This window comes from Phascolarctos cinereus, unplaced genomic scaffold (assembly GCF_003287225.1).
Source record: "Phascolarctos cinereus isolate Bilbo 61053 unplaced genomic scaffold, phaCin_HiC Scaffold_3;HRSCAF=262, whole genome shotgun sequence".
NCBI lineage: Eukaryota > Metazoa > Chordata > Mammalia > Diprotodontia > Phascolarctidae > Phascolarctos > Phascolarctos cinereus.
The window spans coordinates 237,615,039-237,627,891 of NW_027555736.1; the positions used below are offsets into that span (position 1 = coordinate 237,615,039).

The 12,853-nt window shown below is 37.4% G+C and overlaps 1 protein-coding gene across 1 annotated transcript in view; it reads left to right on the top strand.

Moving 5' to 3' along the window:
- Nucleotides 1-10,876, top strand: part of KIAA0586 (KIAA0586 ortholog) — a 117,778-nt gene extending 106,902 nt beyond the window's left edge. The window contains 2 exon segments of the mRNA XM_078151515.1: nt 7,228-7,293; nt 10,525-10,876. Coding sequence (XP_078007641.1) covers nt 7,228-7,293; nt 10,525-10,676 — 218 coding nt within the window. The 3' untranslated portion in view covers nt 10,677-10,876.
- The last annotated feature ends 1,977 nt before the right edge of the window (nt 10,877-12,853 follow it).

Here is a 12,853-nt window from a genome sequence, read left to right on the forward strand (position 1 = left end):
TCAAATTGGCAAAGATGGCAAAAAAATACAATTACAGAATTGTACACTGACTTTTACACTAAATTACACTAATGCCTTTTTAGTAAAGCTATGAATTCATCTAACATTCTGGGAAGCAATTGGGCGCTGTAACAGCATTTAAAAAACCAACCTAATCTTTACATACCTTTTGACCCAGTAATAACTCTATTATAAACCAATGGCAGAAAGAGGTAAAAGACAGAGGGAAAAGCCCCGTATGTACAAAAATATTTATAATGGCGCTTCTTGTTATAGCAAAGAACTGGTAATAATGGGTGTGCCCTGGGGATGCTGAACGAATGATGGGGTGTATATGTGTGTGTATGTTTTAAAGATGTTCAGTAAATTGCTCATGGTCACACAGGTTGTAATTGTCTCAGGTCAAATTTGAACTCATCTTCTTTGCTCCCAGTTTATTACTCTATTCATGATGCCAACCAGCTGCCTCAAACATAATCTTGGAAGCAGTTTTCCAAAAGGCCAAAAGTAAAGAATTGCAACTAATAATAGCCTAATCTGCAAGACTGATGTAATCCAAGGTGAGGGAAATGAACTTTCAGTCAAGTGTAGGATTTTCAAGCATTTCTGATGAATAGGCTAGAGCTGAGCAGAAACACACCAAAATACAGGAGTCAAGAGAAACCTAGAAAAGGTTAAATGCATTTGAACAACCAGAAGGGTTTCAATGTGGACCATCTGAAGACATTTCAATAGGGGTAGAAAAAGCAAATATCCCTTCAGTATTTTGTTATGCCCTTTTGTTTTCTTCTCAGATATGAGCTGTTATTTCACTGTACCTTTTTTTGCGTGACGTAAAAGATCACATACAGGAACAAGTATAGGAAACAAAAAACGCTCATGTAACCCATTAACGCTCATTAGACTCTCGGAGTGTCCTCCTTTGCCTGGATCAGCCGTTTGCATCATGGGTTTAGATATCATCTCCATGCCCACCAGTCTCAGATCTATGTATCTAGTTCTAGCCTCTCTCCTGAGCTCTCTCCTGTGTCACTGTCTGCCTAGTGAACATTTCAAATTGAATATCCTGAAGACATCTCAAACTTAAGATATCCAAGACAGAATTTGTTCTTTTTCCCCAAACCTGCCCTTCTTCTAAACTCCTTTTTCTGTAGATGGAATCATCATTCTTCTGGTCCCCCAAGGTTGATAAGAGTGGCTTTTATTTTCAAAGCCTCACTTTTACTCACCCCGCGTATCCAGCCAGTTGCCATATTTTACTGCCTCAGCAGTATCTCTCAGCTTAGTTCAGGCCCATATCATTCCTCACTTAGATGATTGCAGTGGCCTCCAGCGTAGTTCCACTGCTTCACATCCCTCCACTTCACTCCATCCTTTGCACTATTGCCAAAATGATTTTCCTTAAGCATAAATCTGACCACATCTCTCCCCTACTCAGTAAATTTCAGTGGCTCCTGTTGTCTCTAGGATAAAATGTAAATCCATAACACTTGACCCCCAACCAGTTTTTTCATCTTTGTTGGGCGTTAATCTCTTTTACATTCTTGCCCTAGAGTATCTTTCTGTTGTTGTATGTTACTTGTAAGTTATTTTCTGCTGGTGGATGTGCCTATCTCAAGTCTCTCCCCACTCCAGTCCATCCTGTATTCAGCCTCTGAAGTGATTTTCTTAAGATGCAGGTCTAATTATGTCTGTTCCCTTCCCTCACAATCCCTTGTCCCAGCCCAAACTCCAGTAGCTTTCTACTGCTTCTAGGAGCAGATGCAAAATGCTTTGTTTAACGTTCAGAGCTCTTCATAACCTAGCCCTCTCCTACCTTTCCAGTTTTCTTTACACCTTACTCCCTGACACGTACTCTTTGATCCAGTGATGGTGGCTTCCTGGCTGATCCACAAGACGCTCCATCTCTCAGTTTCGGGCATTTTCTCTGGCTGTTCCTCATGCCTAGAATGGTCTCCCTCCTTCCCTCTGATAGTTGACCTCCTTGGTTTCCTTTAAGTAGCAACTAAAATACTACCTTCTACAGGAAGCCTTCCCTAATCCCTCTTAATTCCAGTATTTTCCCTCTTTTAATTTCTTATTTATATTATATATAGCTTGCTTTGTATAGAATTGTTTATAGGTTGTCTCCCCCATTAAATTGTAAACACCTTGAGGGCAAGAACTGTCTTTTCCCTCTTTTTTATATCCCCAGCACTTGGCATGTTGCCTTGTACATTGTGGGGCCTAATAAATGTTAAATTATTTAATCTAGCCAAACTGGCTTTTTCTCTGTTCCTTACACATGACACTTTTATCTCCAATCTTTTTTTTTTTTTTGGTGAGGCAATTGGGTTTAAGTGACTTGCCCAGAGTCATACAGCTAGGAAGTATTATGTGTCTGAGGCCCAATTTGAACTCAAGTCCTCCTGACTCCAGGGCCCATTCCACTGTGCCATCTAGCTGCCCCTTCTTATCTCCAATCTTATGCTTTAGCTGTATCTGCTTGGCTGAAATCAACTACCACCTTAAATGTGAGGCCTTTCCTGATTCCCTCAACTACAAGGGCCCCTCCTCTCAAACTGTTTTGTCTTGCAGTTATTTTGTATTTATTCTCCATATGTTTATTTTGCATATGCTTACCTATATCCTTATCTCTCTCTTTAGAATGTAAGGTCCTTGCAAATAGAGATTAGTCCATCTCTCATGTTTGTATCCCAAGTGCCAGGCACATAGTGGATGCTTAATAAATGTTTATTGATTGATGACTGATAGTAACATTTGTTCAAAAACTCACAGACCCTAGCTACTGGGGTAAAGACTCACTGTTCTATAAAAATTGCTGGGGGAAAATTGGAAAGCATTCTGGTAGGAATTAGGTTTAAACTACTGTTTCACATTTAATGTGATAAATTCCAAATGCATACATGACTTTGGTATAAAAATAGGCCACGTTATAAACAATTTAGAGGAGAAGGGAAGGAGATACCTTTCACAGCTCTGAATGGGGAAGAGTTCATGATCAAACAAGGGATAGAAAGGATCACAGGAGATAAAATAAACATTACAAAAAAGTGGAAGATTCCCTCCTCCCCCTGAATCATTGCAGTTAGAATTTGAAGGGAAGTAACTAACTGGAACGAAGTATTTGCAACAAACTTCTCTGAAAAAGGCCTGATGATCAAGATACATAGGGAATTGATTCGAATATATGAGCAAGAGCTGGTTCCCAAAAGTAAATGGTTAAACAGGTGGTTTTCAAAAGAAGAAATAGAAGCTGTCAATAAGCTATATGAAAAAAAAATCCTCCAAATCACAAATAATAAGAGAAATGCAAATTGAAACAACTCTGTGGTTCTACTTTGTGTTTGTCAGATCAGCAAAGATGACAAATGGAAATGACATTTGTTTGAGGGATTGTGGGGGGCATTAATGCGCTATGAAGTAGTCTCACTATTCCAGAAAACAGTTTGGAGTTATTACCTCCAAAGTCACTGAAATACGTATTCTCTTTGAGTCAGAGACACCACTGCTAACATATGCTTCACAGAGATCAAAGAAACAAGGAAAAGAACCAGATGGATTTGCAGAGCAAATTATGGTGTGTGTATATAGTAACATTATTGCCCTTTAAGAAATGGCAAAAGGCAAGACATTCAGAGAAACCTGGGAGGACTTGTATGAACTGTTGCAGAGCGGAATGAGCAGAGCCAGAACAACTTCTGCAGTGGCTACAACATTGTGAAAAACAGAACGAGAAGCACTGGCCGAAGACTTGAGAACTTTGATTATTAAAATGACCAATCATGACACCAGAAGACTAAAGCTGAATTGAGCTTCCCACTCACTTGCAGAAAGGTGAAATGTTAGCGGTTCAGAATGAGGAATTCCTTTTCAGATATAGCCAATGTAATAGTTTGGTTTGCTTAACATACTTATTTGTTACAAGGGGGAACTTTTTTTGGAGGGAGTGGTAAACAGAAGTTTTATGATAAGGAGTAAAAGTGATCCCAAAAAGAGAGCATCTGGGAAATCTTAGGCAGAAATTTACTCAGGCCAAGATCTAATCAGACAGTAAAAGAAATTCTAAGCTTAGTCCAATGGGTGCATCCTTGCTCATTGTGTTGTTTATTCAGACAGATCTGGGAAAATGTGTATCCTCCCTTTTGTCAGATAGATGATACGGAAATTGACGTCTCTTTGACTAAGATTTGAGTGATTCAAGTACTCCAAGCCTCTCATTGTAATATGCCTACCCTCTCATTGTAATATTCTTTTTTTCATTAATTGTTAACCAGTCAGAGTTGATTGCCACCCTAAGGAACATCTGCTCTTCCAAGAGCATATGAACTGTGAATCCATTGCCAAGAGGGATCATTGGGTAATAGAGATGGCCAAATGACCATCCTTTTATTAAAATGATGACATTATTAATAAAATGATTAGATTACCCAGAAAAAAAAAGACAGCATCACTCAAATATTTAAAAAATACACAGAGGAGAGCAGAAGTTCAGAAAGGGATACAGCATTGCAAGGTAGTGTTGAAACTCCTGTGTTAGATTTAATATGTTCTGTAAAAATCTAAGCTGTCTCTACTTGAGATTCAAGATTTCATATGCAATCCTCTTTTTCTTTATGTAAAGAGATTTTCATATTTAGTAGTGTTTGTCAAACTAGGAAGTTTTTTTTTAGTATTTCCCCATTCAGCAGCAAGGATTAAGAATAGTGAAACTTCTTTTCATCTGCTAATCACTGTTGCTAGATTCCAACAATCTGAAGGACAGTTTATGACGTATTTTTCTTCTTTGTCTTGTAATCTCCCACAGCATCTACTATAAGTGCTCCATACTTGTTCAGTGCCCCGTGAATACTAATTCTTCATGCCACTTTCAAATCTATAAGTACATTGTGTTTCTTCCCACCTAGTTTCATATGCCTTTTTCCCACTCAGTTTCATATGTCTCTTTGAGTTCTAGTCTTACAGTAAGAAAGTTCCAAAAGGGTCAACACATTACAATTTTTACTGGATCTGTGATTTCATCTTTCTAGGGAGCTCCCATCTACCCATGCAGATCTACAACTGTTCTCTAGGTTATAGCCTTAGACAGTTGCCTGGTATGTTTCAAGAAGTTAGATGACTTTCACAGAATTAATTTACCCAGCCAATTGAATCAGAGCCTATCCGTGAACCCACATGATCCTGACCACAAGGCATTTTTCTGTTATACTGTACTGTTTGTTTCCCTTGCTTATTGCCAAATAAGCAGCTCACCATTGAATTAAGGAGGCTGGGAGTGCTTATACATGTATTCTTTTCTTTTCATTATGCATGAGGTGAAAGATAGAAGAATACCACTATTAAGAGGGAGGCTTCAAGGTATAGTTTTTCTCCTTCATGTGTTATCTCTAGATCTGATGTTTGAGTGTTGGAAATAATTTCTAGTGTTGAATATGCTATTAAAATCATAATGTATATAAAGTTTTCACTAATTATTTCAGATTTGCTTGTTTCACTCTAATCTATTGTTTGCAAATTATCCATGAACTGTGTACACCATCCTTATGTTTTATAGCTATCAAAGGCACATTTGATTTTGTCTCGTTCTTTTAAAAAATCTTATTTGTGTTGGTATTTTTTATTTTTACATTATTCTGAATATTTGACTTTCCCCTACACAGTGAACCTTTCTTAGTAACAAAAAAAAAAGAAAAATAAGCAGTTCAGTAACACTAACCAATGCATCAACTGTGTTTGACAGTATATGCAGTATTACATGCCCATGGTCTCTTACCTTTACCCAAGGTAGCAAGGAGATATAGTTTCCTGCAAAGTTATAGTTTCTTTAAAACTTTTTTAAGGCTTAAAACATTTTTACTTTTAAAGATTAGTTTTCTTCATAGATCTGTAGTACATTTCATTTCTTTAATATACTACTTTCACTTGAAAAATAATTTTTCCTCTTGTGACATTTAATAATTGAGCACTGTTAAAGTTTAATTGCTTTATAATAAGACCATCTTGCTGTCTTTTAGAAACCAGGTAATGCTATATTAATATTTTAATAGTAATTAACATTGTATTAATTTAACGACATGATATCTTTACCTAAAACTTGCTGCTTGATTTGTGAAATTAACAAATACTTGAATTTAATTTATGTAGTATCATAACGTGTGCTTCCATATCATCATACATTTACTGATTATTTATTTTTTAAAAATTGTTGAGCTTTTCTAACGAAGCCATTGGACTAGGTCCTGGAGCTATAAAAATAAAAACAATCTCTGTCCTCAAAGAGTGTATGTTCTCTTTGTATTTTAGAATTTTATGATATAATTGTATATTCAGCACAGATAGGGTATAGAATTGCAGGCTGAAAGTATATTCCTGATTGGAGAACCTTTAAACTTTCTGTTTTATATTCCTTCCCCCTTCCAAAGTCCACAAGATGGCAACCTTGAGTCTGTTTACCTCACATAAACGTGAAAGTTGATAAAATACGGATTTAGAATTTTTTTTTTCACTAGACCTTTAATTTCATCAGTGGAAGGAATACCCAAGGGAGAACTTCTTTTAAGGAAGATCAGCCCCTTCCTCTGCCAGAGCCACTGAGAGGTTAAGTGACTTGCCCAGGGTTGTGCAGTCACTGTGTGTCCAAGACAGGACTTGAACCTGGGTCTTGCTGGCTCTGAGGCCACTTCTCTGTTCTCTATGTTATAGTACTTCTCCAGGTTGTTTATTAGTTAAATTTTATTTGTTTTTTTTTTCCCGTTGTCCTTGACAGTTCTTTTTGGTGTGGTTATAGGTAAATTATCTTGGGAAACGTACTTTACGCTGGCATGGGGAGAAGGATATAGCAGTATTTCTACTTGGCTATTAGGTCCTTAAATGAAACTGTTATGCATTTGGGGAAGGTATCTTGGGAAAACTGTTGCCTAAACAGTACTATTTTTTAATGCAAATTGCAATTCTGTCATGGTCTTTTTGCTTCCTTTTGTCTCTTTTTTTGATACACGAAGAAAAATTAGTCAAAATGATTCTCTGTTGCTTATCATTAAAATTATGATATTTGACTTAAAATTAAGGCATCCACAATAGTAGTCATTTATTTGCCTTGATTTAGAAGAGTCATAATTATCAGAGAATTTAAAACATCAGCATAAATTATGCTTATTTCTATATCTAATGATATGTCTAAACTAAATGCATTATATTCATGATCATAATCATTATTATTTTAAATAGATTCACTAGGAGACATGGATCGGACACATATCGAACCTAATCATTACCTTACTTCTTTATTTGCAGGTAAGGGATATCTTGAAAAGATTACTCGAACTTAGGTTATTCAGATAATTTCATTTCTTTTATGATGTTTTCTCTTGATCATCCATATAATAAGAGATTCAAATTCCAGCGCTTTTTTCCTTCTGTTGAAAAGTCTGTAAATACAGCCCAGGTGTAAGCTTCCTTTTGTGTGCTTTACTGCATGCTTCAAAAATACGCAAAGTGGGGAAGAGAAAAAAAATATATCATTTTCCTTTTGTAAGTGTATAAAATGTTGAATTAAAGGGCTGCAGGTGTGGTATTCAGAACATTGAGGATGGTACTTGATATAATTCCATCTGGGGGAGGTTATTGTTGGGATAGGACAGTGTTTAAACTTTGAAGTCAGTTTTAAACATAGTGAAGCAGCTGGAATCTGGCATAAGAAGAAACAAATCATTCTCATTAACTATTGCTTTCAAAAGGGAAAAGAGTTGGAATTGTTTTTGCAGGTGCCTGGACATTTACTCTTTTTTATAGAAGCTATTTTATTTTTATCTTAAATTATATATTTAAAACAAGTATTTGTTTAATGATTGAGCTTGTGTTTTGTTCCTTCGGAAACATCAGTAAATAACTAGAAATGTAGTTGAAATTGAGTGTCTTTCCTTAATTTATATTTTAAAATAATGGTATTTTATCATTTAAAACTACTATACTTAAATGTAAAAGAGAGAAAAGAAACCTGTTGGATAAGTCGGTCTACAAACACTTACTATATTGCAAGCACTGTTCTAAGTGACAAAGGAAGGTGAAAACAGTCCTTGCCTTCAAGGAACTTGTGTTCTAGAGGGGCAACAATGTGTAAATCACTTGGTCTAAACAAGGTATCTACAGAGTAGATAGTAGGTAAACTGAGAGAGGAATAAGTTAGCAGCTGGGGGGACAAGAAAAAGTCTTCTGCAGAAGTTGATATTTGGATGGTCTTGAAAGAAGGTAGGGAAGGTCAAGAGGTAGAGATGTGTAGGAGACAGCCAATGCAAAAGTATGGAGATGAGAAATAGAAGTTATGAAGAGCTATAATAAGCAGAGGACTTTCTATTTGACCTTGGAGGTAATAGAGAACCATTAGAACTCATTGATCAGGGGGTGATATGGTCAGACCGACATTTTAGAAAAATCACCCTGGCAGCAGAGTGGGGGCTGTATTCTAGTGGGGAGGGACCTAAAGTTAGACGGCTGTTGTGGTAGCCTAAGAGAGGTGAAGGTCTGAATGAAGGGGTGATTGTGTGAGAAGAAATGTATGACAGAAAGTGTAAACTATTTCAGAACGTACATACAACAGTATGTTACGCCTGTTGACGCAGTAAAAACCACTGGGAAAAAGATGGCTCTCTCCAGGTGTCAAGCACCAGGAGGGCATGAACTCCCAGAGAGTGCTTTTGAAGAAAGGCATTGGAGGATCACATCAGTATGAATGGTACATGCAGTAGAAAACTCAGATGCTAAATCACCCAATTAAAGGCATGAAAAAAGAAATACACAGAACAGAATGCAGAAGCATATCAGAAATTCTAGACTCTCTTAATTAGTAATTGAAAGCAAAAATTAAAAGGTTAAGGCAATACGAGAGTCAAAGCAGTGTAAAGACCAATGCAAAGCTTCTATTTCAGAGGCTTAAAACGCCGAAGGGAAAAAAAAAAGGAACTTCGAAGGAAGAGGAGCGTGTAGAAAATTAATGGTTGTTTATGTGGTCACAAGAAGTCCAGCACAAGAAAAATACGAATTAAATTAAATAAAAACCAGAAAGTTTGCCTGACATTAGTATAATGAATGACAGAACAGTTACATCAAGGGAGGCAACTGAAACTCCAGGTGCTTCACAGAACTGGAAAGCAGTGGTTTAGGTGACATCTTTGGTGGCTCTCACGAGCATACAGATGGCTAGCAAAGCACATTACCCTCTCCTCACATGCAGGCCTGAGCCCGTCTTTCTAAACAGAAGGTATCACCGAGCAACTTCAGAAGCTGAGCACACCAGCAGACCCTCCAAATATGGTCCAGTTATGTGTGTATATATTTTATATGAAGCATTAATAGCTTGTTTTGCTAGAAAACAATCTGTAAATACTTCCATACCATTCCCGTCATCCTGTCTGCTACCTCCTGATACTCTCAATTATTGGCTTTGTTATTATTAGCTACAAGCAGTGGTTATTCACCTGCATAGTAATCCTCAGAATGTTAAAAACAGGACAGAAGAATAATAACAGGATAGCGACTTGTCTTAGGATTGTCTCTCTCTAAATTCCATTGAAAAAGATGAGAACAACAGGGTGAGTAATAGTAGTAGCAGCAGCAGCAGCAGCTGACATTATAGTGGCCCTCTAAGGTTTGAAGAGTATTTAACATGTACTCTCATTTGGTCTTCATTGTCGGTTGAGATAGCTACCACAATTTTTATTATTTGAGTATTACAGATGAAGAAACTGAGTTAATATCAGAGTTGGTAATTGAACCCAAGTCTCATGCATGCTTTCTACTGTACCACACCTCTTCTCAAACTATTTTTAGTTTAATGAAATTAGTTTTAATATTGCCTTAGGCAGAACGCACACACACACGCACACACACACACACACACACACACGATAATTAAAAGGGTACGTCTACTGCTATTTTTTGTTGATATTTAATTACAAAGGCAGGGTAGGACACAGATCTGTGGGGTAGTTGTACCTTGTTCTACCTGACTGAATGACCTTTATATGTTGTGCCTTGGAATATTTGTTTTTTTCTGTGTGTCTTTTACTACAAAACGTTGTATTAGCGCTGTTGAAGTTGCTGATGTTGGACTTTGTTTTTTCTGTTGCCTTTATTTTCTTTGCTACATATGTTGGCTGTTGGTTATATTGTTACTGTTTTTTGTTTCCCTCTGGTTGTTTGAGGTGTATTGTGTCTTTAGATAAGTTTATAAGTAGTTTGAGATCAGGGAGCAGGCCATGTCCTGTACATCTTTTCTACCTACCACCAGGTAGAAAAAACTCAAAATGAAGAAGTAAACATCTTGAGGCACCTAGGTGGCGCAGCGGATAGAGCACTGGCCCTGGATTCAGTAGGACCTGAGTTCAAATCCGGCCTCAGACACATAACACTTAACTAGCTGTGTGACCCTAGGCAAGTCACTTAACCCCATTGCCTAGCCAAAAAAAAAAAGAAGTAAACATCTTAATAAATACTTGTTGAGCTGAATGGAATTTCTCTTTGTTGCAGGAGGGGAAGCAGTACCACATTTAACGTCACAGGCCACATTTGCCAAGATGTCTGTGACTTTGCCTTCAGTGAATGTGGACGACCACTCTCACTCTCAGAACATCAGTACGATACAGGGAGATACAGACTCCTCAGGAGCTGATACTTTTTAAAAATTGCTGTTTTATGAAGTATGTTTAAATAAAAAAGTTGTTAGTAATATTTGTACTACTTTTGAAATATTTGTTTTGGTGTAAAACAGTTTCCCAGATTTCTCTATTTGTGTTCCTTAAGAATAATTCATAATATGTTTTAAGGAGATATCCTTGTGAATATGTGCAATTTCTAAATAAAATGATTTATACATAAACCATTTTTTGTGTGGATTAAGTTGTTCTTGGGGAACATGGTAATAGGTGTCTCCAAGGCTGGAGACTTTGGAGGGTGGAAGGCACTGACATAATTTTGCCTAGGCCTGGTAAAGATGAAGTTTAACACACTCTGTGGCTAGATCTTCATTGGTCAAGACTCTGCTCAAATACCACCTTCTGTAGGAACTGCATTCTGACCCTTCAGCCATGAGTGTTCTCCTTAGCAAAACTACGTTGTATGCATTTTGCAAATTTTCTTGTCTCGTCTTGTTTCGTCTCGTCTCGTCTTGTCTGGCAATTGGGGTTAAGTGACTTGCCCAGAGAAACATGGCTAGTATGCATATATTCTTTGTTCACTTATTTGTGAATCCTTGTTGTCTTTCCTGTTAGAATGAATGTAAGCTCCTTGAGGACAGGGATTGTCCTCACTTTTGTCTTGTATGCCCAGTACTTGGAACAGGACTTGGGAAAACAGAAAGGAAGGAAACAAGTATCCATTAAACACCTATATGTGTTTAATGTGCAAAGGGGGTGTATGGGCTGTTCGGGGGGGGGAAGAGCATTTCTGATGTGAGGGCTTGCTGAGTCCTTTTCAGGGTTGCTCATCCACCTTTGGTGTCTGCTTGGCACTCAGAGGTCAGCTGTGGCTCCGAGAAGCTGTAGCGTGCACAGTGGCCGCACCCTGGTAAACTATCTCAGCGGTTGGGCTGACCATGCTGAAGACAATCAACTCAGTGAGTTAGGGGGGTGTCTTCTCCAAGCATGGGAAGACTTCCCCCCTGCAGAACAGGTGGATGAGAACAATTTGTTTCAATGGCTGTGAAGTTGTGGAACTCTTAGAGCCTGGTGAGACACCAAAGATTCCAAGGCCATCCATTGCATCATGGGTCATTGCCACTCATCTTGGCTTTTGTCTTGCCACTGGACTTCGATGATTCTGGAAGAGAGAGTGAGGCTAACAACTTTGTGCAGCTCTACATCACTTAAATCCATTTCATACACAAGACATCACCTTATGGTGTCACTGGTTTTCTTTGAAAACAAAGGGCAAACAATGACTATGACCCAGGCACCATGCTAAACACTTCACAAATATTAACACATTTAATCCTCATCCCCAGTTTACAGTTGAGGAAACTGAGGCAGGCGGAGGTTAAATGACTTGCCCAAGGTCACATAGCTAATAGGTGTCTGGGGTTGGATTTGAACTCAGGTCTTCCTGAATCCAGATTCAGTTGTACCACTTAGCTGCCTGCTTTATAGGGGAGTTAATAATAAGCACTTAATAAATTGTTGATGATTGATTTTTTAAAATTTTCTCTTAAATATGTTTTATTTAGAAATATCATGCAAAAAGTTTTGGGGGCTTCTGAGTGAATTTTCCCTCAGAGTGATTTGTTTAATATATAATTTAAAACCAGTTGAATTACCAAGTTTCATTGCCAAGGACAAGCAAAAGCCTGAAGATGGAAATAACAAGATGTGGTATAGCTGTGGACTTTGCTTAACAAGCAAATCTAACAGCCTATCTTACAGTAATTTCCTCATCATACTTCATAATTTATCACACTATTTTCTTTTTTTGAAGAAATTTTAAAATTCTGAATTTAAATACCAAAAAAAAGCATTTCTTCCAATATCTGAACACAAGAAATGCATTCTATATGAAACCATGAATCTCCATTTCATACTTCTTGCTTTAAAAAATAAAATTATGTAATAAATTCTACATATTTTCAAAACTGTCCCACTTATATCTGCTTCACTGGCCTTCCTTTTTTTGTGTCAAAGTTTTGTATTTTGCCAACACCCACAGCCTACCCTCAATCAAAAACTAAAGGAGAAAAGAAAAGGCTTGGTAACAAATAAGCATAGCTATACCAAATGAATCCAGATGGTTGCTAAGTCCAAAAACTTATGTCTACGTAGCTTGGAATTTAGTAGCATACTTCATCATAGGTCCTCTGGAGATGCGGTTA